Source organism: Gossypium arboreum, chromosome 6 (assembly GCF_025698485.1).
Source record: "Gossypium arboreum isolate Shixiya-1 chromosome 6, ASM2569848v2, whole genome shotgun sequence".
Classification (NCBI taxonomy): domain Eukaryota; kingdom Viridiplantae; phylum Streptophyta; class Magnoliopsida; order Malvales; family Malvaceae; genus Gossypium; species Gossypium arboreum.
Window position 1 is genome coordinate 1,700,210 of NC_069075.1, and position 27,442 is coordinate 1,727,651.

The window sequence follows — 27,442 nt, forward strand, 5'->3', positions numbered from 1 at the left end:
TATAATTTTATGGGAGCTAAGCATATGATTGAAGCGAAGAACTGAGCCAGAATCAAGAGCTTATTGTAGTGCTTGTTAGTTTGTTTAAGATTGAAAAATGATATAAACCACCCCATTCAAAACAAAAAATAGAACAAATAATGTATTGAGTCTTTGAGTATTTAGGTTGGAATTTTATTATGCGCAACTATAATGAGTGGATTTTAATTCTATTATATGCGTATACCATATGTAACTTTTGTTTAAATCTTTTCTATTTAGCCTATTTTTCATCCGTCATTATTTATAATGATTTAATTTTATATTGTAATTAATTAAATATACTAAACCAGTAATAGTGAAAGTAAAAAAATGGAAGGTAGGAAAATGGGAAAAGTAAAAGGGGGTATAAAGTATAAACCCAATAATTTAGTTAATCTCCAAAAGAATAGAGAGGCCCCATCACCCACACAGCATCAATCAAGACAAATTGGTGTGATCTTTAATATATAAAACTTCAATTATAGATGTTTTGTTTTGCTTTTGCCTGTCTCAATAAGGAAATTGGAAAAAGTTAAAGGTACAAATCAAACCCCCTAAATTCAATTATGTCCCTTCTTTCACGTCTCTTCTCCCTTCTTTCACGTCTATTCTCCCTTCTATGAAGCCTCCTTATTTTGAATGGAATGCAAAAAATTCTAAAAATTGCAAAGTGTTTTGTTGTTGTGTGATATTTAAATTTTAATTAGTGGTATTTTTCTTATATTTGATTAAAGCTTAGTAATCTCTTTATAATTATTTTAATTATTTTTTTCAATTAAACTAGCAACATTCATTCAAAACAAAAAATACATACTTTTACTTTCATATGAAATTAAAGTAATGCTAATTTAGTTAATTGTTGAAACTAAACCAACCAAACTAATTAAATTTCAGTTTTGATATAACCGGAATGGTTTAAACCAAACATTAATTATACTTGAAATATATATTAAATATGAAAAATACATTCAGAACTATTAAGTGATCCTATTTTACACTAACAAAGATACAAAAAAAAAAGGGGGAAGAGAAAAATTCTAAAAGTTGAGCTAGAAATAACAAATACGAATATGAATCTTAATTATTAAATTAAAAAACAATTAAATACAAAACTCATCTTAGTTGATTCATGTAACCATGGTGAAAAAATGGTATTCAGCAAGTTTAGAATTCGAATCTCAGCATCTTCTATCTTTACACCATCCCTAAAAGGCCTCATTTATTTAAACATTTTTTTCATTTTACTCTTTTTTTTGTTTGGAACAATTAACTGCACAAAGATTTTTCCAATTTTCTTTCATCTCGAGTACAAAGCCTAAAAGATTCATAGCCTATACATTTTAATTATAAGGATGTTACCCCCCCCCCCCAAACTACATGCAAAGCAATGGTCAACGATGCATGTAATGTCAAAGCTTCATTGTTCCCAAAGAACAGTACTATTAATTTAAGGGTCGTAATATTCTATAAGACGGTATGTAGGGTGCAAGCACAAACCTTACACCGTCCTTTTTGGATCACGAGCTGCCGCAAGATGGTCCTGCGAAACAGAAACCAGATACAAGATAAGAGAAAACAAAGAAAGCGAAGCAGAGGCATGTTGCCAAGCTAGTTTTGGTGTGTATAACCAGCATATGAGATGCAAATAGATAACTTAAATTATGGCACCATGGAGAAAATGATTTGCCTGACAAAGGAACTTCGCAAACAGAAAACTGCTGCAATAAGAGACTCGTGTTGTATGACCTATTTGCACAAGGTTATATGCACAGTCATGAAGTGAATTATGGCATGATTTGGCATATAGCATAAAGAAAAGGAAAGCATCCCCAGGTTCAAACTGGTTTGACCCATGAAACTGGACGAGTTAATCAACCGGGTGGTGTTAGAACCTTTTAACGTATGTACAAGTAACTGAGCTCCAGAGAAAACACAACAGAGAACCATAATATATATATATATATATATATATAAGCTGCATTTTTTCCAGGTTAGATTGCACAAGTTTAATAGCAAGTTATTACTACGAATCACTAGACAAACAGCAGAAGTCATTCAAAACAAAGATAGGATTGATAGGAAGCTAAAGGTTTTAAAATTTTGCTTCTTCAATTTTCCAGCTGCCGATAAGGCAAATTCCTACAGAGCAAGCATATCCAATACAAGACAGTCTGGGGTGGGATCTCATAAAATTTCGACTCATCATGGAACAATTACTTCGAACGTATAACTTATTACGAGAGGAGGAAATTCATGAAAGACTATCTTAAATAGCATATGCTAGAACTTAAACTTACCGAAATGAAATCAAATGCTCTTGTGTCCTCGTTCTTTGAACTATTTATCATTGAACTAGGCATTTGAGTTGTAAAATTTGACTGGAATATGTCAGGCAGAGGTGCTCCTCCATTAGATCCACTGGAAACATTATTGATGCCAGCGTTTTTTGCATTACAATTGCCAAAGTGTTGTAAGTTAGACATTGTTGCAAGTAATTGCTGCTGAGCAATGAAACTACCCATAGCACCGTAATTCATAGGTTGAGAAGAAAAGGCTGGGTTCACCATTATTCCAGGAGGAACGGCATATGGCATGGTCCCTAAAGGAAGCATCATATTTGCATTCATCCCAGCGGCTTGGGAACCATGGAAACCACTCAAAACATCACTAGAAGCTTGATTGCTGAAATTGGAAAATATTTTTTCAGCGCGTGTCTCAGAAGAGATTCCTTTCTGTTTCAAATTAGATGAATTCTCATTCATTGACAAGCCAGTCATTATACCACTAACAGAATTTTTTTTGATTCTCTGGCAGAGCTTCAGAATTGGTTCCAAAGATATCAATTACTTCAGATTTTCTATTTGCAGCCATAGAATAACCATCGACAACTGACTTGTCATTTATAGTTATCCCAGAGAAGAGATCACCCAAATTTTCTCTACCCTCACCAGTGTGAAATGAGACATCTGCAAAGGGATCATCATCATTTTTCTGTTCCCTGGTGCTGAGACCAGCACCCAGGTCATCTACTAATAACTCATCCATAAGTGGGTTTACAGTCAGATTCGGAGTCTTTTGATCATGTTGGTTTTTGTGGAATTATCTAGTTCATTACAATCATCCTGGTCACCAGTGTCTAACAGGTCAGGCATTTGAACAGGTGTCGTCTCCGCGTTCAAGACTTTTTGAATGACTTGCCAAACCTCCTATCTGTTCCCCATTCAAAAGGATCAACACCTGTTTACCAATACCATATATATGTCAAACTCAACCACTCGACTGTAGCATGTACTTCCTTAACTCAGAAAACAAGTATCCCTACCAGCTCTAAATTAGCATTTAGTGTACATAATAAAAGTCGTCTAACATTAAGAACCAAAGCATTAAAGATAAAACACAATGATCGTACAAAGATCATGAATTTTTCATTTATGCAGAAGAGTAACCAAAAGAAAGGAACTGAAACGTAATGTGACAACTGTCAAGAATCAACCGTTAGAATGTCTGAATTTGTAAGTTAGAACAAAAAGTAACGAGAAAGTTTTCCACAATAATAAAAAAAAACAAAACCACAAACAAATCAACCTGAAGGGTCTATTTCCATTTCTGGACGATAACAAAAATTTTCTAGATAAATATATATTATTTTAGAAGAAGAAACTAGTACACTAATCAACTTGGATATGCATAGATATGCCACCAATTCAATGCAAGACTTTAATGAACTCAACAAGAGGGAAAGTTCAGTTAGTCTTCCTACACTTTATCATCAAGCCAAAAGAAAATTTCCTTTCCCTAAAAGGAAGTTCTCAAGAATGAGTTGGATGAATTTTCCTAAATTCCAGTGACATCAGATTACTGAATTAGAGATTAATATAGCTGTTTAGTAAAACAACAGGGGGAAAACCCCTCAAAAAGCATGCCACCAAAAATGGTGCTCTATGCTGGATCTTAAATCATAAGAAAGAAGATATATTATCTTTCGGTTATACGTAAAGCAATGGGTTGTCAATTTACCTTGTTAGCCTTTTCTCTGAGAGAAGTTTGGGGAGACTCAGAACATCTCAAAACAGCATCTTTGTTCTCGGTAAAATAAGAAGCCACAATTAGAAAATGCTCATCTTTTTTCCTCAGAATGGACTCAAGCACGCACACAGCTTTCATGCGAACCTGACCATCAATAATTCTAGTTAAAATTAAAAGATAAAACATAAATACTTCCACTATTTTTTTTGGGGGGTGGGGGTGGAGGAGGAAAATTCAATATAAAATTATCAGAAATATGACACATGATCATCTAATCAGAACAGGATGCCTGCATGAATAGGTGTTATGCGTTAGAGTAGAAAGCCAACGTTTCAGCTAAGCACCTTCCGCCCCCACCATCACTGCCAGTGGCCTTGTCATCTCATGATTCAGTACATAGGAGCAAAGAGTTACCTGCCATATTGGCGATAGAAGCTTAGATTCAAGCGCCTGACTTAAAGCTAATACATCAAGCTTTGCAGCCTCCACTAGAAAAGATTGAATGGCATCTCGAGTAGGCTGTAGACGAACACCACCAGATGTCACTATGGTCTCCAATAACCTCTCTTCACGAGTTTTAGTCTCTGAATGATTTGAGCTGGATTCCCCATTTTTTGTTTCTGTCTTATATTCTCCTAAGTCCTGCCCCCAAGGTCCACTGGCAGTATTCATGGAAACTCCTTGAGTGTCACTGGGCAATACAACTGGTTCATACCTATCAGAATTGTCAATTTCTGTAGTCAATGACCTTCGAAGCGTAGGACCTTTGTTATATCCGTTATCATTCTTTCTAAACGAATGAACCTGAGTGAAACTACTAATTCCCTGCTTGATAGATGCACATCCAATACCAACAAACTCACTGAGAATTGATTTCTTATCATCTACAGGCGTTTCAAAGTTCGTATTTCCAAATCCTTGTATTCGTTTATTCAGATCATCAGCAGGCGAAGGCTTGCTGCTATTATTGTCCTCTGCAAATATAGCAGAAATAGTCTCTTGAGCATTGTCCCTTACAGCCTTATTGAGTGCATCCCCCTTCAAAGGATCAGGCTCCCCCTTGTAATGAAGTAACTGACGCACGGCGATTGAGTTCCTCTGCATGTCTCTCCTAAACTCCACACCACACCTTCCCACAACATATTTTATCAACCTCAAAGCCTGCAAAATATCACTAACAACCAAGTATCAACATGTTTTGATAATTTATAATCTTAGGATACAATTCACCCGCACGTAACCATGCAGTAACTCACAACATTCACATGGCAAAACATCATCGCTTTTGAACAATTAGACTCCTCTCCAGTGGAAAATTTCTCATCTTTATAGTTTATAAAATTTTAAATTGCTCCAACATGATAAATATTTGATTTAATCATTTAAAGATACATAATTTTTTAAAATTGTAAATATATATAATTTAATTCCGGCCAAAAAAAAATTCTCCGTTCGCCCCTGCTCCTTTCCTTGCTTTTTAATTAGTTGCCTTTTCATTTTAGAACCACATTGAACTTTGGTTAAATTATACGACCATTACTTAACTACTAGACGAAAATTTTCTCATAATGTACTACATTTAAGCAAAATGAAAAAAATTCGAAGCGAATTGAATGAAATCACCTTTTGTTTAACGATCGGACTTTTGTGATCGAGTCGTTTCAAGATAAACTCGGCGACCTCTTTCACGATACTAACATCCGAAGATCTCAAGAGTTCGGCGATCTCATCTAACTTATAAACGGGTGTTACTTTGTCTTCATTAGAGGTTGCCGCATCGATCATCCGCGATCTCCAATACGATTCCACCGCTCGCCTGCTGGAATCCATTCCGAAAATTGAAGGAAAAAAAACAAAAAAAATTCTTATATTGGAAATTTGATTGAATTTGAAGAGTTCAATATTTGATCTATTTTCTTTGATCGTTTTGATTGAAAATGATGAAAAAATGTTGTTGAATTTTCGATTTGATTGCGATTAAAAGCGGAATTTGAATGCGATCCAATTAGGGTATCGTCCGTTTGTTATTTGATTTCTTCGCCTTTAAGAAATGGAAAAATAGGTAAAAACCATAATCTGAAAACTTCAAAACTTAAACAGAGGGAAAAGGAAGAGAGCGAAGAGCCGAAGACATGATTTGGTTGTTTTGGCTTTTATAGCTTTCTTAAACGTTTCAATTATTTTTGGCTTAATAGCTAATTTAGCCCCTGTGCAATAGATAAATTCTCAGTTTAATGCTTTATATTTTATTTTTGTGTCAATTTGATACATGCAATTCGATTTCAACCAGCTTGAGTTGTTTATGTGCGAGACTATATCAGGTGTGGATTAGACCTGTTCATTGATTGAGTTATCTATCTAGATTCGAAGATTCACTCGAAATTTTGTAGGATTTGAGTAAAAATTATTAGGCCCAAAAAAATGAGTTTGAGAAAAAAAATTATACCTGTTTAAAATATGGGTTGCTCTCAAGCTTGAACGCTCAAAGTCCGACTCTGATTTGGCTCGTTTTAAATTTATAATATTTTATATTATGTAATTTAAAATACATTAAAAAATTAAACTTATACTAAATATATAATACTACTTTAATATAAACATTAAAATAATGTTAAGATAACTATATAAAACTTTCAATAAATAAAAATATATATAATTATTAAATAATATAATATAAATATTTTAAAAAATTAAAAATTAATACGGAAGGGCCTAAAATAAGCTTGGATTAATTTTTTGTAAATATGAACAGATTTGAATAACATTTTATACTTATATTTTGGATATCGAATTAAGTTTGAACAAATATAAAATATGTTAATATCATATTTAGTTCGACTCAATTCATGAACACTTCTAATTTGAATCTAACCACACATAGTTAAGTCTATATATAAATTTAACTCAAAAGTTTTTTTTCTTCAAATTTTACATAAATTCTTCCATATTTAAAATGATTAACTTAAGAGTTAAGTCTATTTAAGTTTATTGGTATTATTTTATTAATTTAATTTTTAGCCCTCATTTAATATTTAGTGTTTATATATATTATATTTTTTCATTTATTAAAATTTTAAATTATAAATACTTAATTTTGAAAACTAATATTTTATGAATTTTTAAATAAATAATATTATAATTTAAAAATTGGATAAGTGATTAAATGTGCCTAATCTGTTTGAAATAAATTAAATAAATTATCATAAAAATTATAAAAAATTAAAAATTTATAAATTTTGATTCAACCGTTTTATTTTTCTTCGAATTAATATCTGAAGTAATTCTCACCGAAGAGTTGCAGTGAAGGAGGTTAGAGGAGCCGAATTGTAAAAATGAACGAAAAAAGAAGATAAATTTTTTGTTTTAACTCTGTTTTGTTCTGTTCTCTTTAAAGAAAGGGCAAAATGAAGAAGAACAGAGATGAATGAAAATTAAAATCTAAAAAAATTAAAACGGGAGAAAATGACAAGTTTTCAAAAAAGAAAAAAGAATATAACTAAAAAATATTATTGTATGATATTCCTTGTTCGCATCTCTTACACTAATCAAAAGTTCTCATTATTCTTCTCTTCTATAGTTAAATTTTTTTTTCTTTGAAGGAATAGCTTTAAACGTCACGAATTTGCGAACCAAAATTTAAATAATTTTCTCTATAATCTCTGACATTAATCGTCAAATTGATTTTGGTCTAAAGTATATTATTTTACTCGTTGATGGTATTGATCCATTGTAACGATCATTGAATCGTCAATCGGAGCTCACTAACTAGAATTTTTTAATAAAAAAAACTTAACAGTTTAGGAATTTAAATAAAAAATTTTAAATAATTCAGTGACTTAAATAAAAATATTCGAATAATTCAGTAACTATGTTGTAACATTTTAAAGTTGAATGACCAAAATATCAATAATTTAATAATCTTGGGTATAATTTACGGATTGATTTGGGAACAATCCTAATATATATATTAATTAAAATAAATTGATTGAAATTGAAGATATCAAAATCGATCTACTTGCTTGATTGAAAAAGGATTGAGACAATTGTTGAATTTTGATTGAATGCAATCCAATTAGGGTTTCGTCCTTTTTTTCCTTATTTGATTTCTTCACTTAGGAAAAGGTGACAGCAAAGACAATATTTTGTTGTTTTGTCCTTTTATTGTTTTCTTAACTTCCAATGTTACCTTTTTATTTTATAAAAATTCATACGTTTATTTTAATTTATCATTATTTAATTTTTATATTTTACGAAAATTAAGAATTTAATTTAATTATTTTGTATTATATTAAATCTTCACCTTAAATTCGATGCCTTGAAAGTTAAATGTTTAATAATTTATATGCAAAATATTAACAAAAATTAATTGTTCATCAAATTATATACAATACATTAGCATAATTAACAGTATAAGTTCACATGTTTTCCAACAATTATAGTACATTTACTGGTTATTGTAAAGTACGAGGACCAAGTTATGACGAATTAAAATATATAGACTAAATTTTTAATTTTCATAAAAATATAAGGGTGAAATTCAAAATTAAACTTTTTTTAAAAATGTTTCAAAATTACTTTTTAGGACAATTTTATTAAACGTTTGGTTCAAATTTTAAATTGGTTTCGAACTTCAAGATGTTATTAATTGAGTTCTCAAAATATTCGTGTTGTATTAATAAGTCTTTATGTTAGTCTACCTATTTATTTGAGTAGGGATGAACTTAGAAAATTGCTTTAGGAGAGCCATAGATGAATCATAAATTATCAATGGTCAAAATACAATTTCTTAAAGTTTGAAGTTATTAAATGATAAATGTATCATTTTAAGGGGGACCAAGGCCGTTGCCTACCCCCTTTGCTTTTGTCTTTGAGTTTGAGTGCTAAATGACAACTCAATCTAAGATGAAATATATGTAAAATACGTGGATTAAATTATAAATATGTATGTACTTATTACATATACAACTTGAACTTAAATGGAGATAAAAAGAAACATGATTTAAATTACGTATTGTTTTTATTAAAATAAAATTGGGTTAATTAACCAAGCATCCTTAAATTATTATCTAAATTAATTCCTAAACATCAAAACATTATACTTAAATACTTACAGTATTAGTATTCTCAATTAGACCTTTTGTTGGTATAGCTATCAATTTAGATCTTAATTGCTAGTTTGGATCTAACATGAATCGTATTAAAATACATTGATTAAATTATAAATTCGTGTGTATTTATTGCACGAGTAACTTGATTTTGACATTTAAAAAAAAAAGGGAATATAAATTGGACCATAAAAAAGAATGTCAATAAAATGTAAGCCTTTTTTTATTGTATAGATTAAAGATGCCTATGTAATGGATAGACATGTGTTTATAATTTGGTCCATGTATTTTAAATATATTTCACGTCAAATTTAAAGTTGACATTTAATGTCCAAGCTAATGGTTAGGCTAACAGAAGGACATAATTGATATGATATTAAAATATTGATGACACAATTAAAACAATTTTAAGTTGGGAACCAATTTAAATTTTGAATTATAATTCGAGGACATTTGGTGAAATTAACTTGACTTAATTATGAATTTTTTTGGGGCGGAATTAAACTGTATATATTTTATGATAGTAAAATATAATTTTACTATTTTAATAATCTATATCTTTATAAATTTTAAATGATTAGATAAAATTTTATCATACTTAAGGGGTCAAAGTGTAATTTTATCATTATTAATTTAAAATTTATTAATTATAAAAACCTTAAATGAAAAATTTTTCATTTTAAGAGGGCCGGAACCCTTACAGCTCCTTAACTCCGCCTCTGATCATTGTCCTATACAAAAACTAATAAATCAATCTAATTGTTAGTAAACATTTAAACTTACACTACTATTTTTCTATTTTGTTGCATATAATTCGATGAACTATAACTTTTCCTAATATAAATTATCGAACAACTAATTTCTAGACTATCGATTTAACATGAAGGTTTAGTAGTGCTGCCTAATTAGATTCTTCGTAATTTTTGTAGAGTATAAGGAGCAAATGTTAATAAATTAAAGTAAAGAGAATAATGTTAATCTCAATGTTTAGATAGGAGAAGGATTGAAATTAAAACATTATACCTAAATTACCGCTATAAATTTAAATAAATTAATTTGATTTTATAATTAATTATTTAATTAAGTATTGGTAGGGATTATCTACAAATTAATTATAAATTTTAGTATTTTAATAATAAAATAATAAATAATAAATAAATTATAAAAAGGGAAAAAGAAAATAAAAATCCCTGTGCAAAAAAGAGACTCTCGTACGAAAAACTTTTGCGTTAAGACTTCAGAAATAAAAGAAACTGGAAATTGAATCCCTAAAAAACCCGAAGGAATTTGAGGAAGAGAAATCGAGATGAAGGAGCCGTTGCGTAAAACGAAAGTGGTGATAAGGCATCTACCACCGTCCGTCACTGAACCCTTTATTATTTCTCAAATCGACGATCGTTTCTCCGATCGTTATAATTGGTTCTCTTTCCGTCTCGGCAAGTGCAGGTTAGGGTTTCCAACTTTTAATTTGCCCAGTTTCTAATATCCCCTTAATTTGCCTTATTTCGTTTCTTTTTTTTTTTGCGGGGGGTTTATTTGTATTTTGTTTTCTAGTTTATTCCTAGGGTATCCAATTAGGCACAATTTGTGATTGCACTGTTGAATTTCTTGTTTATGCCTTTAAGGATTGGTATTTGATAAGATTTAGTTTTGTTGTTTGGATTAAGACAGTAATTTCTTGCTCTTTAGCAGCTGGGAAGAAGCCCGGGGGGGGGGGTAGGTTGGAATAATTGAAAGTTAAAATTTGAAACTAATTTCAGAGCTAAGGTTATTCTTTTATGTATTTTTTAAGCTAGGAATATGGTTTTCTTTACTATGTTTCCTTACTTTGCTTCTTGGAGAACTGCATGGAATTAAAAGAAATTATCATAATTTTCAATCCTGTAAATGCTAGTCATATATATATTTTGGCCAACTAAATGTTGGTCATAGTAGAAGGCTTGGGAAGAAGATGAATTTAACTAAGATATGATTGAAAATTATGGAAAATTAAGAAACTTTTGAAATTTTAATTTGAACATGCTTTTATTTAGATATTTTCCTTTTACTCCATTTTTTGATCTTTATGGATTTTTTTTGGTTGGTTCTTGAAACACTTGCAGCCATAAGCAACAGAGTTACTCCCGAGCCTACATAAACTTCAATAGGCCTGAAGATGTCTTTGAGTTTGCTGAGTTCTTTGATGGGCATATATTTGTTAATGAGAAGGGTACGTCATGGTTAAATGGTTGATCCTTTACGACGCTTATGAACTGTAGGTTTAGAGGACAGCTTACGGAATTCTTTCTAAAAATGTGAAATGCAACTGTTGTTTGCATTTGTTCAATTTGATCGCAATATGTTAATTTCTTTGTCTCTGAGTTTAATATACCCATTGGTCCTTCTATTCTAATTTTTCATTTTGATGCCCCTTATTTCAGGTACTCAATTTAAGGCCATTGTTGAATATGCTCCTTCACAGCGTGTACCAAAGCCCAGCTCTAAAAAGGATGGTCGTGAAGGGACCATTTTCAAAGGTGCATTTTTTTTAATAAAAAGAACAGGAGTTTATTGTTAGGCACATATATTTAACAGAATCTTTTCTAACTAACCTTGAAATGATAGTTATAGCTTTTTATCTTGTACTAAATCTTCTTTTTCTTTTATGAAACTAGATCCTGATTATTTGGAATTTCTCAAATTGATTGCAAAACCTGTTGAGAATCTTCCCAGTGCTGAGATTCAGTTGGAGAGAAAAGAAGCAGAACTATCTGGTTAGTTATGATAGAAGGAATAAAAAATTGTTAAATCTAGTTATGAGTTTTTGCCACCCTAATATGAGTGTGATTTCCTTGGCTGTTCTTTATTCTTTTCTAGGTGCTCCAAAAGAAGCTCCTGTTGTTACACCACTAATGGAATTTGTGCGTCAGAAACGAGCTGCCAAGAGTGGAACTCAGGTATTTTACCATGGAAGAGATGCAAGTTTATATCATTTTGTTATTTTTAGTTCATTGCGCTTGCATCTGTGTTATCCAACTTTATTAAAACATGATGGGCATATCGTTGACAGAAGGTATTTGCATGGTTTCTTTTCCTCTTAAATTTCCACTTGAATTTTTAGAATCCAATTTGACCAGAAAGTGTCCATGAGATGTCTGTCACCCATGCTGCAGTCTAATATTTACTAATGCCTCATTGGGTCACTATTTTCTTGAGATCCTTATGTTTAAAATTGTCCCAGGAAAAGGAAATGGAAACAGAAATGAATTAATAAGCAGTCCTTCAGTGACCACATTTTGGTTTGTTTTGATGACAGGGGTCAATCACTATAAGAAAGGTTGGCAGAAAAATTGCTGCTGCGTCTACAGGCAAGCCTGGATCAAGTGGCAAGGGCTCTGAGAAGAAAAAGGTCTGTGTCAATAGCTTTATTATTTATTTCATTGCTGGATATTTGAGCATATGGTACTTTTGCTACATGAATGTAAACCTTTCAGTACTTCCGAAAATTAGTATATTTGCATTTTTGTGGATTTCTCTTATAAAGTCGTCCTACTGGTGAATCAGGGGCCTTTTATTTTTACAAGAGCATAGCTTTTGCTTATCTGGATGATCTGCTTTATAATTGTGACTCTGTTCTTAGTTGATATTTAGTCTTGCTCTCTCCTTGCATGTAAAGATTATTAGGAAGCAACTTGTTGAGGCACTTGCGGTTGAATAAGATGTCAAAATTGGCTGGTTTCTAAAATTTGAAGCACCTTGAAAGTCCTTCGGAAATGCTTGTAGGATGGTATCCTTAGGTGAATGCTTGTAGGATGCTTTTAATATTTTAAAAATCATTGGAGCAAATTTTGCATGAAGTTTTGATATACTAAAATATTGTAGTCATCGACTCTCTTTCATATGAAGTTATTCTAAATGATCCTTTCCAATGATCATGTGTTACTTTGTGTGCGTGTTTTATTTTTGAAGGTGGATAGCTTTTTATTTTCTCATTCAATGAAACTTGTTTGATTGGCAGTATATTCAAAAAGACAGTGCAAAAGGTGCAAAAAAGTCCAATTATTTTGTAGCATCCAAGCAAGAGGATCAATTAGTGACTTCTGTCGCGAAAGAAATAAGAGAGAATGGAACTGGTAAGGGTTTAAACAGTCTTAGCAGAGGTTATTATCCACATAGATCTGTGTTAGCATTTATGCCAACTTGTTAGTGTTTATAACATGAATGTTTGCAAGATGCAGGTCTAGTGAAAGGAACTAAGTTATTGATTATTTTTGCACATAAAAATGGCTCATACTGTTCTCGTGTTTGTTACTGGATTAAATTAATATAAATCTCTGAGTGCTCAAAGTTGTCTGCTAACACATCTCATTAAATGGCTAACCAGAAGGCTTAGCATGTTCTATGAATGTGTTTTATTGCGAAGCTAATTCTATATGTTTCTGAAAAAGGACTTTTGTATTCTTTACCTGCTATCAATGCCAATGCCACCTGTTATTCTGCATTTAATTTTACCCGTGATGACCCTTCCCTTATAACTTGGAGACCAGAGAGATTATATACATTTTATAGATATAGCTGACCCATGTAACACTGATATGCTCTGCTGCTGCTAGTTTCTTATAGTGCCTTAAAAGGGAATACATTGAAGTTTTGCTTAATGGAGCCCCCATGATGGATCTTTAGGTCAACTTGAGTTCATACTTTAGAATACATTTTATCTCTATATTTCATATGGCTGGGTGAAGGTGTGAAATAATGCGGGCCTTTTTTTTTTTTTTTCCTGTTATCATTTATTATACTGGAACAAGTGCAAGAGCCGCTTGCCATTCTATTTGCAGTTAATTCTAATTGTCTGTGCATATATATGTTTAAGTTGATGCTTTGTTGTCTCTGGACTTGTTTGAATTATCTCCTTTTCATTTGGTTCTTAATTTTTCTTTTTTAATAACGAATTGCATTGCAGTCTGTGGTATTGATGGTCCTGTAACTGGAATTACTTTTTCTGCTGATTCTGGGAAGAAAAAGGTCCTTCTCCTAAAACCAAAAGATCGAGAGGCATCTAATGTAAGATATTTTCATTTAATTTGTCTCATTTTTATTCCTCACGGTGTCCATTGTTAGCTATATTTCAGTTTGATATATACTGGGCTGGGAATCGTTTTATATTTGCTTATGGAGTTGACTTTTGAATTGGTTCTTTCAATTTTATGGATGCATATTATGATGATCTCCTTTTGGATTCCTAGGTGCCAGAGGGTGCATCTGAACAGCAGGGTGCATCATCTCCTGCAGTAAATTCACCTGGTTCATCTGCTTCAAGACAGGGTCAAAGACGCAAAGCTGGTGGAAAGTTAATAAGGAGCATACTTTTGAGAAATGAAGCGGGCCAAAATCAATCTTCAGCAGCAGTCCAGCCTCAGCAGAAAACTCAAAGTCCGGACACTGTCAAAAGACCTCCCCAGCCATCTAATACACGATCGGGTATGAATGGTCATGTCCCTAATGAAATGCCTGCATTGAAATCTGATGGTGATACAAAAAGAGTTTCAGATGATAAGTTCATCAAAAAGGGACTGCATGGTTCAGGTTCTGGAAGTGAGAAGCATGAAAAACGTACAAGAAATAAGGATAGACCTGATCGTGGTGTATGGGCCCCTCTTCATCGTTCTGATGTTTCGCAATCCAGCGAGGAGCGTTTTATACAATCAGTGCAGGCCTCTCGATCCATGGAAGGTATTAATGCTTCTGCACATGAATATCTGGTTTTTGCTAGTGTGGATGAATTTGGTATATAGTTCTTGTATCAAGTTGTCATCCTATTTGAATTTGCTAGAAATGAGGGAAGCTAATTTACCTCATTTTCTGCCTATGATCCTCTGGTTATTACCCAATGAGAAATGAAATGAGACATAGCTATTGATGTAATATTGCGTCAGAAATCTGTTGTAGTCTATATCTATAATTTGATCAATTCAGCATCGTTGTCTCATACAGTAGCACTAGAATGTCATATTAATTGATACATTCATGCAGGTTCCAATCGACAATTCGGTCGGGGCCCTGCAGCCGATGGATCTGCTGTATCAAGTGAAGTCAAGCCTTCAAAAAGAGGAGGTGCTACTGGCTCCGGAGCCCATGAGGTCAGTAAATCCGATGAAGAACCAACTGCAGAATCTGTCATCTTTTGTTCACCTTTGGTTCTCATGTTCATTTCTTCTTATCTACTTGCAGAAACAAGTTTGGGTTCAGAAATCATCCTCTGGTTCTTAGAGAATCTATCTTAAACTGGTAAGCCGGTGTTGTATCCAATCCCATTAAGATTCTATACCTCAGTCTTCTTTCTGGGTTTGTGAAACTATTTTCATTCTATCTACAGGGTTTTGCATTGTGACCCTTTTGACCCAATTTCGAGGTTCTTATCTTCCGCCATGCTGCAATGGCTTTTGCATATGCAACACAACCTATTTGCCTTGTTGGGTTTGCAATAGTTGTATTCTCCAGAATATGTTCTTGATTAGTCCTTTACCTGCTACTATATTAATCCTCTTATTAGATGACTGTCAAGAGCAAGCATTGGCGAAGAATCGGATCGTCCGAAATTTGGTGTGGTCCGAAAGAGATGACTGACTGGATCAAGAATATTGGTGATAAATCAGTGGTGTTGCTGGAAGGGGGAGATTTTACTGGATGGTCTTGTGGGTTTCTTTTTCTTTAGTGTTTTGTTGAATGATGCAGTGCAAAGTTTTTTGAAGTTTGCTTGAATCATATTTGGTCTCTCTCTATATATTTATGAAAAAGAAGGTTGTAGTCTGGGAACTAAGGAAAAAAAAATCGTAGATGTTGAGATTCGAACTCCGAACACGAACTCTGAACTTAGTATTGAAAGATGTAGTGCAAAGCGTTTGTAAGTTTACTTGAATATCTTTTTAATATAAAGGTTGTACTTTGGAAGTTAGAAAAGGATGATAAAATTACAGTAAGGTCATATGGATTTGATATATTTGAATGCTCAAGTAAGATTGAATATGGGTTTTATACATAGACACTTAATCATATAAAACTAATACATGGATAATATGGATATTTAAAAATTATAATATACATTATGATTGAGTATGTGTATTATGCATAGACAGTAGGTGATATTTGATTAATTGAATTTAATTTATAAAATTTGTTTAATATATTTATGATATAATTAAAAGATAATATTAAAAGAAATAAATTAAAAGAATTTTCACATTAAAATGATAAATCTACTTATAATTTATGTTTTTTATTTGCCAAACAATAAGAACTAAAAATATTAATAATTTGTACAAATATAAAATAGTTTAATTATAATTGTTATATGATTAACTTTATTATTTGAAAATTCTCAAATTAAAACTTCAAAATTAAATTTCACATGCATTCTTTTACTCAAAACTTTAATATTAAGTAGGCTAAGCTAGAATAACTTTTAGTGGGCTGAATAAAATTTTAATTTTTATAGTCTATATCTTTATAATTTTTAAATAATTAAATCTAATTTTTATAATTTTTGAAGAGATTAAACTATAATTTTATTTTTACTAATTTAAAATTTTAAAAAATTTAGAAGAGTTAAATAATAAATTTTCATGTTAGGGGAGGTAAGGCGGATGCCAGCCCCTTCTTGAAATGGCCTCTGATGTTACTTTTTTTTTTTTAATTTTCTTCCATCTTAAATAATTATATTATACAATTATTTATTCTTTTATCGTTTTGTGGGTGTGCCTAAAATCTTACAAAATAGACAAAATTACCGTCCAATCCCAAATTTAAGTTTTATTGTTTCGGTTACCAACTATTAATAAATTTAAGTTTTTATTGTTTAGGTTATCTACTATTAATAAATTTACGTTTTGATCACTTAATTTTAAAAATTACAAAATGATAATTTAATTGTCTGAAAGTTTTCATTTAAGTAATTAGGCTATTAAAATTATTGTCATATTATTTTCTTTGTTCGTTCTACCTACACCAATCGAAAGTTTTCTTTTTCTTTTCTTCTATAATTCATTTTTTTTTCATGAAATAACTTTGAATATCATGAATTTGTAAACTAAAATTCAAACTATTTTTCTCTAATATTTGACATTGACTATCAGATCGATTTGGATCTAATGTATGTTTTTCTACTTGTCGATGAATACTGATCCACCGCATCGATTGTCGAATCATCACTTGAAATTCACAATCAGACTTTAAAGAAAACCTTGATAGTCCAATGAAATAGTTCACCAATGACTTAAATGAGAATTGTAGAATAGCTCAATGACTATTTTGTATGTTTTTAAAGTTGAGTGATCAAAAGATAAATTTACTAATAATCTAATGACATTAATTGCAATTTTCCCTATTATTTATTTATAAACGCAATAAATGAGTTGCAAGTTGCGAGTTAACTCAAGTCCACCTCTCGAAGCTTTTAGCATCATTTTCAGAAACAGAGCAGCCGAGTCCAGAATAAATAAATAAATTAAATAACCCCATCTTCAAGATTTCGACAACAAACAAATCTCAATCATATAAAATTTGCGCCAAAAAAAGAAGAAGAAAGAAAATCATAATTTAATTTTCATCAAATGATTAGTCTTAGAAGCAATCCATCAACAGCACCACCGCCACGAGAAGATGCATGGATTACTTCTTATCAAAAGCTACTTCCTCACTGGCACTCTGTTTCTCTTTCTCATCAGGTTCACACTCTTTTAAGTTTTTTTTTTTTTGGCTATGAATATTATTTTGTTGAAATTAAGCAATAAAAGAGGTTACCCTTTGTTGATTTTCTTTTTATCCGTTCAATTATTGATTACTGGCCTTAAGAATTCATAGGGTGTTTTTATTTATTGAAATCTATCTGGGAAATTTCTGGGTAACTTTTTCTTTTCATTTTTATATGAGGATTTTGAATTTTGGGTATCAAGGTATTAATTTGCTAATGTTGAATAAATTGGGAAAAAAATGACAACTTTTAATCTATCTGGAGAATTTTTGGGTAACTTCCTCACTGGCACTCTGTTTCTCTTTCTCATCAGGTTAATTTTTTAAATCTTTTTTGTGAAAATTTAGTTGAAGTTGAATAATAAAAGACATTACCCTTTGTTGATTTTCCTTTTAACTGTCTGATTAATGATTACTGGCCTTGAGAATGCATGGGAACTTGTTTGATTATGAATTTTTGGGTATCAAGGTATAATTTTGCTAACGTTGAATGGAATTGCATTATGTAATGGGAAAAAGAAATGAAGTTTTAGGTTTTGCTTGGTAGAGTAGATAGAAATTTGAAAAAGTAGAAAAAGGGAAAGATGGAAAATATAAATTTTCATTGGTGTGCTTGGTAGGAAAGATGGAAAAATTGAATGAAAAAGATAATTTCTTTTGATTCATTGTTTGGTAGAGTTGAAAAATAAGAAAAATAAACTAGAACTTTTGAAAAATGCACAATTTTGAATTTCCATGCTTGCTTCCCTTATTTTCTCTCCTCATTTCATTCTAATTTGGAATGATTTGTTTTTATGCATTAGGATGGAAAATAGGCATCTCCTGTTTTCTTTCCTCTCAATTTTCTTTCCTACCAAACACATTTACAATTTATTTTCTTTTCACTTTTCCACACTCTCCTTTCATCCTTCCATTTTCCCCTCAACCAAGCACTCTCTTAGTTCTCTAGTTATAGATATGGAAGACTTTTATAGAAAGGTTTTGATCTTTTGGTGAATAGGTTAAAATTATAGACAATTTCAAGATGGGATTCTTTTCTATTTTGCTGTTTTTTAACTTTAGTAAACTTTTTTATTAACTGTTCTTGGTCAATTGTTGCAGCATTCGACGCTACCGATATCAATATCTAGGGTTAATCAGTTTGATGCCGCCAGATTGGATATTGAGATGTCAGCTATGTTGAAAGAACAGTTGGTTAAAGTTTTCTCCTTGATGAAGGTAATGTTCTTTTTTTTTTTTTTTTTGGTTATTGCATCCATTAATGGTTTAATTGTAAATGAAGTTTCTGAAACCGATTGTCTGAGTTTGTTTCTTTGTTTTATTGGGGTTAGCCAGGAATGTTATTTCAATATGAACCCGAACTTGATGCTTTTCTTGAGTTTCTCATTTGGAGGTTCTCAATTTGGGTAGATAAACCTACTCCAGGAATTGCTCTTATGAATTTGAGGTACCGAGATGAACGTGCCGTGGAAATAAGAGAAAATGGTAAGAAGGTCTGGACTTCTTTTTATTATTGTGCTACATATGTTGCTCCGGTTCTTCATTTTTCGTGTAATGTCCATGTTTGAAACATTTTTGGACATGGATACGAGGATATAACCCTCTGCGAGCCCTTCAAATACATGCAAAACCTTGAGGAAAAATCTAAACATGCCTGTGTTAGATGCATATCCAACACACTTGAGTCTAAGTAAAATGGCATCTTAGTTTGCTGACCAAATCATGCTTTGGTATCAGTGTTATTTAGACTTTATTTATGATCATTGTTACTGACTTTATTTATGACTGCAATTATCAGTGCTATTATATGAAAATTACATCTACTTCTTTGGAACAATCTTTTTTAGCGTATTTTAGATGGAGCAGTTTACCTTAGTTAATGTTTTCAGTTTTGAATTGTGTTTACTCCCTTTATGTTATTTAACATTTTCTTTTCTTTACTCGTTCCTTTCTTTTGTCTCGTGTAGCCTTATCAAGGGCCTTACATTGTGCTACTCTTTATCATTCTGCAGTAAGAACAGGTTTGGAAGGGCCTGGGCTAACTGTTGCTCAGAAGATGTGGTATTGCATTGCCGCAGTTGGTGGTCAGTACATTTGGGCTCGTTTACAGTCATTCTCTGCTTTTCGTCGATGGGGTGATTCTGAACAGGTGCTGATTCATCGTTTGTATCCTTTCTTTTCTGTTTTCCTCTTCTTTGTGTTCTTCCTTGGGAAGAGTTTGGACATGGTCTGAAGTCGGTACTGATTTCCTGTTTTCAGAGGCCATTGGCACGGCGAGTTTGGGGTTTGATGCAACATATTGAAGGGCTTTATAAGGCTGCGTCATTTGGCAACCTCCTCTTATTTCTTTACACAGGGAGGTAGGTTTTAATTATTGAAAAAGTTGTATTCTTGAATCTCATTAGGAAAATAAGCACATGCAAAAGGACACAAGCACTGATAACAAGCATAGTGATTTAACTTACTAGATTTTGTACCAAGTTTTCGTTTTTTTCATCTTTACTATTAGAAATTGATTGGTTTGTATGGTTGTTGGATTGATATGCATTACGATAGTCTAGAAACACGAATGCTTGATGATTAGGGAACTTTTTAGGTGGTTCTGAAAAACCTGTTTTTCTATAACCACCTCTCAGCAATTGACATTTATCCGATTTCATCTGTTGTTTCTAATGCAGGTATAGGAACCTCATTGAAAGAGCTTTAAGAGCAAGGCTTGTCTATGAAAGCCCGAATATGAATCGAGCAGTTAGCTTTGAGTACATGAATCGCCAGTTAGTGTGGAATGAGTTCTCGGTAATGTTTCCTTTTACTTGTCGAAATGTATGTTGTTGTTTGTAGCCTAGTCTCTAACAGAATAAAAGACGGTACTCGGGGTGCCTATCAATGGAGAATTTACGGAAAACCTATTTATCAGCTGTTAAAATTTAGTGTTTCGCATTATTCATTTCTGATACTCGAAACAAGGTTTTTAGAACCAGACTGGTGGTCAAACCGGTCAAGCCACCAGTTCGATCTGTTCGTCTGGTTCCATTAAATATATCATTAAAAATTCATAAACAATATTTTAAAAAACCCGATTCAATCAGTCTAATGCCTTTGTCCTGACTGGTGCCCCGGCTGGTTCCCAGTCTGACTGCCCGGTTCAGTCTGGTTCAAACAACCTTGACTTGAAAACCTCACCTAGAATGAATAGGAAGGGCTGGCTGCTGGGAGTTTCTGTTGCGATGAATGTATTTTTGTTCTTACATTTGCTTTTCTATTAAGCAGGAAATGCTGTTGCTGCTTCTCCCTCTTCTAAACTCTTCAACGGTTAAAAGTGTTCTTCACCCGTTCTCGAAGAACAAATCTTCAAGTTCTACAGAGGACGATTCGACTTGTCCCATTTGCCGGGCAAGTCCAACAACTCCGTATCTTGCTCTCCCTTGTCAGCACAGGTAAGTTAACTGATTCCTATCATATTCTCCAGATATTCTTCTAGTCTCTGTTCACCGTACTTGCCTTGTGCAACGACGATTAGCTCAAAATAAATACAAAGATGTTTTCATCATGTTAATTGCTACCGTGTACACCGGTTTCTACTAAGTATATGCATTTGCAGTGTTGGAGATTAATTTTCAAGTATTGCTTGCCTGTAAATGGTTAAATTTTCGTATTGACAGGTATTGCTACTACTGCCTACGAACACGATGTGCGGCAGCTCCGTCGTTCCGGTGTTCCCGGTGCAGTGAGCCTGTTGTGGCAATGCAACGGCACAGCAGCATCGTTGAACATAAAACTCATAATCAGTAATTTAGTTGGATAAGAGCATTGTACACTTAGAATATGGAACAAAATTGCCTGATGTGGGAATACAATATAGTTTTGAGAAAACAATTGCCTTCTGTTTTGACCCCTCACTTGACTGGGGGGAAATTAATCATTCTTTTGTCAAATTGTCACATTCATAATGTGGTCATTTTTTTTTAGCTGGAAATTTTTTTTTGGATTTTTAAGATATTTGGTGGATACAGATATATTTATCTATCTATATATATATGACCAGCTCTTTTGAGAGCCATTATAATTGTCATTTTTGATTTTTTTATTTATAAAAAATTGTGAGGGCATAATTGATAATTGCTCCATTTTCTTTAATATATTTTTTAACCCCAATCTCTTTTCATCTCTTTTTTCTTTTGCTTCTGTTTTTATATTTTTTCTCAATTTTTTTAAAAATTTTAATCTCTAAAAAGAACTTAATCTTTTGCTTATATATATATATATATATAAATATTGTTAATAATAGTTTTGTGAAAACTTTTAAATTACACATTTTAAAAAGAAATTATAATCTAAGAATAAAAAAATTGAGTAAATGTGGGAATTTTATTTTTATTAAAATGAATGAATAGTTTTCAATATTTTATATTTATTCGAATTAAATAATATGCATTAAATTATTTTAAGAGGTTTCAATTTTTTTGTTAAATCAATTCTATTTTTGATAAGTGAGAAGGAAAATGATATTAGGGGTGGGCGTTTGATTGAATTGAATTTTGAGTTAAAAGAATTGACGAATTATATTTTACCATTCTAATTTGATTTGAAATTTTTTTGAATCGAGTCGAGTGAGATGAAATTTGAATCAAATCAAATATATTTGTTCGGGTTAAATTAAAAAATAAATTTGATTTTTTTTATCTTTATGTAATTTTTTTATTTTTATGATTTTGATTTTTGGGAGTAAAAAGGGGAGGGTGATAAAAAAATTTGTGGAGGGGTTTGATTTTTGGGGTAAAAAGGGAGGGAAAACAAAAAAAAAAAATATTGAAGAGAAAGGCAAGGAAAAAAAAAAGTTGAAGAGTGGCAAAAATGGGGTAGTTTAATATTAGGTTTATTCGAATTTGAAAAAAAAAGGGAGTTGAGTCGATTATTTTGATTAACTCATTTGAATGATTCAAAATTCGATTTTTTTCAATTTTTTTTAATCAAATTGAATTTTACTCACCCCTAAATGAGATTGCTTGGGATCAGGGTTGGTGGGGTGGTTTAATATTAGGTTTATTCAAATTATTCGAGTTAATCGAATTCGAAAATTCAATTAGATTCGAACTCGAAATTAAAAAAAAAATTGAGTTGACTCAATTAACTCGATTCAAATAATTTAAAATTTAAAATTTTTTCGATTTTTTTTAGTTGAATCAAATTTTAGTCACACTTAAATGAGATTACTTGGGATCAAATCTAATCTTTTATGTGTCCCATATAAAGCTTTTAGCTTTTGTTAAATCATTTTACATGTTATATATTATAATTTTTTTTGAATAATCTTACTATATGTTCTGATTATATCTATTCATTTTAACACAACGCATTTAAATCTACATCCTCCTATATTGATAGCAATGAAGATACCAATTGAACTAATACTCAATCGACTTACTTATAATAATTTTAAAATTGTGACATAAATTGTTTATTGTTTGTCTACATGTGTTGATTGAAGAATGTTTATTGTTGTTGAGATATACCTCTATTTAAATCTAAATTTGCAAAATTTGTGCACTCTTTGTAAACTATTACTAAAAAAACAAATATTGGGATCATAAGTCATGCCATACATGATGAAATTAAAAAAAGAAAAGAAAAGTAGCAATGAATTTTACAACTTGAAACCTTAGTAGACTGAAATAAACATGATCCATCCACTCTAGAAATGGGAGGATACAGAAACATTAATGGAAGCTGCAAATTGAAAAAAGAAATAAAGATAGCATCTTTCTCCATGGAACCAAACATCACACAACAGTGAAGCACTGTTCAAGATTTTGTGCATTTCAGAGAGAAACAGGTTTGAAAGAGGGCAAAAAGGCATCTCGGGTAGCTTCATTCTCCCAGATTACTCTTTCCCACCAATCACTCTCTCCCCAAATGGTGATCTGATTCCCCTTTGCACTATCAGAGTTGAGAGGAAGCTCCCTCAGTTCTGGGCATGTATCTATAAAATACTTTTTAGACATGGGAAGGGTAATACATACAGATATATGTTGTTCAATTTTGGTACATGTGCTAAATGAAGTGATTCCAACTTCAGAAATGGTTTAGGGGATGGAATTCTAACTTCAGAAATGGTTTAGGGGATGGAATTCCAACCATATACGCAACTTCACCGAGTTTTCCCACACTCAATATTTCTTCCATTTTAAGACACTTATTTATCCGAAGAAACCTTAGGTTTGGAACAAGAACCAGCCAGGTCGCGTCCTTCAATTCATGACAACGACCAATTGTAGCTTGGCTCAATGCGTGAAAGGGACTTGGAGGAACCTCGATATGCAGCTTTTCCATTTTCATCTCCATGATTCCACAATCACAAAAGAGTATCTCCTCTAAACGCTCCATATTTGATAAACATAAAATATTAAACACATCTGACTCACTAAAATGTCTCAACTCTAATGCTTCGGTGCAACGTTGAAACAAGTTGAAGCTCAAAAAACTTTCTAGGGCAGAGACACTTTCTATTGGTGGTATCCTTAATACATTCAAATGTCATCCTTAATACATTCAAATGTCGCAAACACTTCAATTCCTCTATAAGATTTTTAATACCCCCATTCAAAACATTGCCTGCGTCGCCGTCATCTCTCCTTGTCAGACAATTCATTCTGAAGATTTGCAACATGGAAAAACTAGATATCAGATGTCGTGCAATTCTTCTGAGATCTTCCATGTAACTCAAGTCCAACATTTTCAGTTTTGTCAAGGATTTCAGCTCTATTGGCAACTCTCTAATACCCATATAGGACAGATCAAGACATTCTAGTGAAAACAATAGTGAAATTTCCGTAGGCAATGTTTTTAAACCTCTATTTTCTGACAAGTTTAGAACAGTTAGATGACGTACATGCTCGAAGTAGCCATATCTGATCTCCTGCAACTTATTTTTGTTAAGAAACAAAGTTCGAAGGTTAGGGCAGAACGGTGATTCTCTGAGAATCTCAATCTGATTTTTCATTACTGAAATTCTTTTTGCACCACTCCATGCCTTAACATTTGGTACTTCAAATAATTGAGCCCCTACTTTTACGAAAAAGAAATTCTCTTTTGCTTTAAGCTGTTGGAACATTGGCAGCAGCAATATACAAACAACTATAAATTTGCTTAAGAACAAAAATGAAACCGAGAGCAAGAGAGAGTGAACTTGAGCACACATTTGGATGATAAAATCAGCAGCATTCATCATCTATTTTTTGAGAACAAAAATACAAAGTTTATAAGTCAAAATGACTATTACCTAATGAGCTAACTACTCCCACTAATCTACTAATACAAGATTGAATTACAAACACAAGTAAGCTGACATATCAGCTACTACATCAACTTCAAATAAAAAAAAAAACAAATCCTACTAACTTTGGCAACAAGTTGCAAAGTAACTAAACTAAGTTACATTGAAACAAAATAGTCAAAATGAACTGAATTAGTCTGCGCCACCAATTACGCTTCAAGTGCGACTTGCTTTCAATCTTCTTCTTGGTTCTTTGTTGCAATCTGAGCCAAATCTCAACACTCCTCCTTGGATCAGTATGCAACAAACACCAATAGATTTCTTAAAGCTTCAAATCAATGCAAGACCAAGTGGCTTTGTCAAAATGTCGATAACCGATCCTTTGAACAAAGAATGCACTAAGCTAACTTCTCGGATTGCTCACTTCTCGAATAAAATGGAACTTGATTTTGAAATGCTTGGTCTTTCCATGAAAGACCGGATTCTTGGCTATTGCAACCTGCCGATTGGTTGTCAACCAAGATCTCGGTAGCATCAAGTTGCTCTTCATTTAGATCACATAGCAACTTCCTAAGCCAAATGGCTTGATTTATCTTCTTCTTCTTTGCTATATACTCGCTCATGCAGCTTGATTGAGCAACGATCGATTGCTTCTTCGAACTCAACAGAACACACTTGAGCCAAGGGTATAAAAGTACCCGACGTGCTCCTCATGTCATCGATGCGACCCACCCAATCACTATCCGAATAACCAACTAACTTCAACTGTTTTTCTTTCTTAAACAATACACCAAGCCTCAAGGTTCCTTGATGTATCTCAACACTCTTTTAGTAGCTTTGAAATGCACCATATTCGAGCAATGCATGAATCTAGCCAATAAACCGATCGCATGCATCAAGTCGGTCTAGTTGTTTGTCAAATAGAGTAAATGACCAATTACGCTCCTATACTCCCTTTCATCAACCTTTTCATAATCACTAATGCTTGACGACTTCTCACTTTGAGCCATAGGAGTGCTCACGAGCTTACAATTTTGCATGCCAAATTTATCTAGAATCTTTAAGGCAAATGCTTGCTGACTGATGAAAATCCCTCGATCGGATTGGTTTACTTCCATCCCAAGGAAGTAAGTCATAGTTCCCAAGTCAGTCATGTCGAATGCTTCTTGCATCTGTGCTTTAAACTCATCAATAATGACATCCTTGCTTCCAGTCACTAGCAAGTCATCAACATAAATCGAGACAATTAGCAATGTCTCCTCCTTTAACTTCTTCACAAAGAGGGTAGGCTCACTCAAGCTTTTCTCGAACCCGAGCCTCGATAGGTAAGTATCGATCCTGTCATACCAGGTTCTAGGTGCCTGCTTAAGCCCATACAAGGCTTTCTTAAGCCTATACACCTTATCTTCATGTCCTTGAACTTGAAAGCCATCAGGTTGCTCAACATAAATCTCTTCCTTGAGATAACCATTCAAGAAAGCTGACTTAACATCCAATTGATGGATCCTCCATTGCTTCTGTGCAGCTAAAGAAAGCAGAAGCTTGATGGTGTCAAGTCTTGCTACTGGGGCAAAGGTTTCTTCAAAATCGATTCCATATCACGACTATACCCTTTGACTACCAGCCTTGCCTTGTGCTTGTTCAATGACCCATCAGATTGAACTTTGCTCTAAAGACCCATCGAACACCAATAACCTTCTTCTTTTCGCCTCTTAACCAAATCCCAAGTCCGATTCTTTTGAATCATGTCCAATTCTGCCTCCATAGCTCTCTTCCAATTCATGTCCCTAGGCTGCTTCCTCGTAGCTAGAAGGCTCCACAATGGCCACATTGCATCTCTGATAGACATCAACAATGGATCTAGTACCTCTCACAGGAAGATCATCAACATTGCCACTGATAGGATCACTTTCAGCTAGTTCCAAGTTGCCTTCAGCTGAATCTTCTTCAAGCTGACATGCATTCGAACCATCCAGGTTCAAGTTCTCTCTTCATCAAATCTGATGTCTCTACTCACCAATATCTTCCTTGTTGAAGGATCATAGACTCTATAACCTTTCTTGTTACTGCTATAGCCTACAAATATGCAAGGAACAGACCTCTTCTCGAGCTTGGTCCTTCTTTCAGCAGGTACAAGGACATAGCACACACATCCAAAGATCTTCAAATGAGACACTTGGTTGGCTTAAGTCCATGCCATGCTTGAAGGGTGTCTTGACTTTGACAGCATGTGTTGGAAGCTTGTTGAGCAAGTACACTGAGCTATTGACAGCCTCAGCCCAAAAAGAGT

The 27,442-nt window shown here is 32.7% G+C and overlaps 2 protein-coding genes and 1 pseudogene across 6 annotated transcripts; 2 read left to right on the forward strand and 1 right to left on the reverse strand.

Moving 5' to 3' along the window:
* Positions 1-1,077: 1,077 nt before the first annotated feature.
* On the reverse strand, positions 1,078-6,168 carry LOC108460123 (protein MODIFIED TRANSPORT TO THE VACUOLE 1-like; annotated as a pseudogene).
* Positions 6,169-10,325: 4,157 nt separating this feature from the next.
* LOC108460965 (regulator of nonsense transcripts UPF3) lies at positions 10,326-16,091 on the forward strand. Of its 4 annotated transcripts, none has more exons than XR_001867697.2 (13): positions 10,326-10,598; positions 11,255-11,361; positions 11,573-11,668; positions 11,807-11,905; positions 12,009-12,088; positions 12,448-12,540; positions 13,150-13,264; positions 14,095-14,195; positions 14,378-14,864; positions 15,165-15,271; positions 15,363-15,419; positions 15,508-15,543; positions 15,685-16,091. XR_001867697.2 is itself a non-coding variant. In XM_017760689.2 (13 exons), exons 1-12 carry the CDS (start codon positions 10,459-10,461, stop codon positions 15,399-15,401), a joined length of 1,359 nt encoding a protein of 452 aa, XP_017616178.1. In that variant the 5' UTR covers positions 10,326-10,458; the 3' UTR covers positions 15,402-15,419; positions 15,508-16,091. The 4 variants fall into 4 exon arrangements, 3 of the variants coding, with proteins under 3 accessions (XP_017616178.1, XP_017616177.1, XP_052885813.1); XM_017760689.2 differs by having other exon boundaries at positions 14,378-14,612; positions 14,718-14,864; positions 15,508-16,091; XM_017760688.2 differs by having other exon boundaries at positions 15,508-16,091.
* A 1,461-nt stretch (positions 16,092-17,552) lies between these two features.
* LOC108458248 (peroxisome biogenesis protein 2) lies at positions 17,553-21,855 on the forward strand. 2 transcript variants are annotated; one of them, XM_017757566.2, is made up of 8 exons: positions 17,553-17,854; positions 18,981-19,097; positions 19,211-19,364; positions 19,892-20,028; positions 20,139-20,239; positions 20,558-20,675; positions 21,150-21,316; positions 21,542-21,855. In XM_017757566.2, exons 1-8 carry the CDS (start codon positions 17,741-17,743, stop codon positions 21,669-21,671), a joined length of 1,038 nt encoding a protein of 345 aa, XP_017613055.1. In that variant the 5' UTR covers positions 17,553-17,740; the 3' UTR covers positions 21,672-21,855. The 2 variants fall into 2 exon arrangements, with proteins under 2 accessions (XP_017613055.1, XP_017613056.1); XM_017757567.2 differs by lacking the exon at positions 17,553-17,854 and adding an exon at positions 18,144-18,193.
* The last annotated feature ends 5,587 nt before the right edge of the window (positions 21,856-27,442 follow it).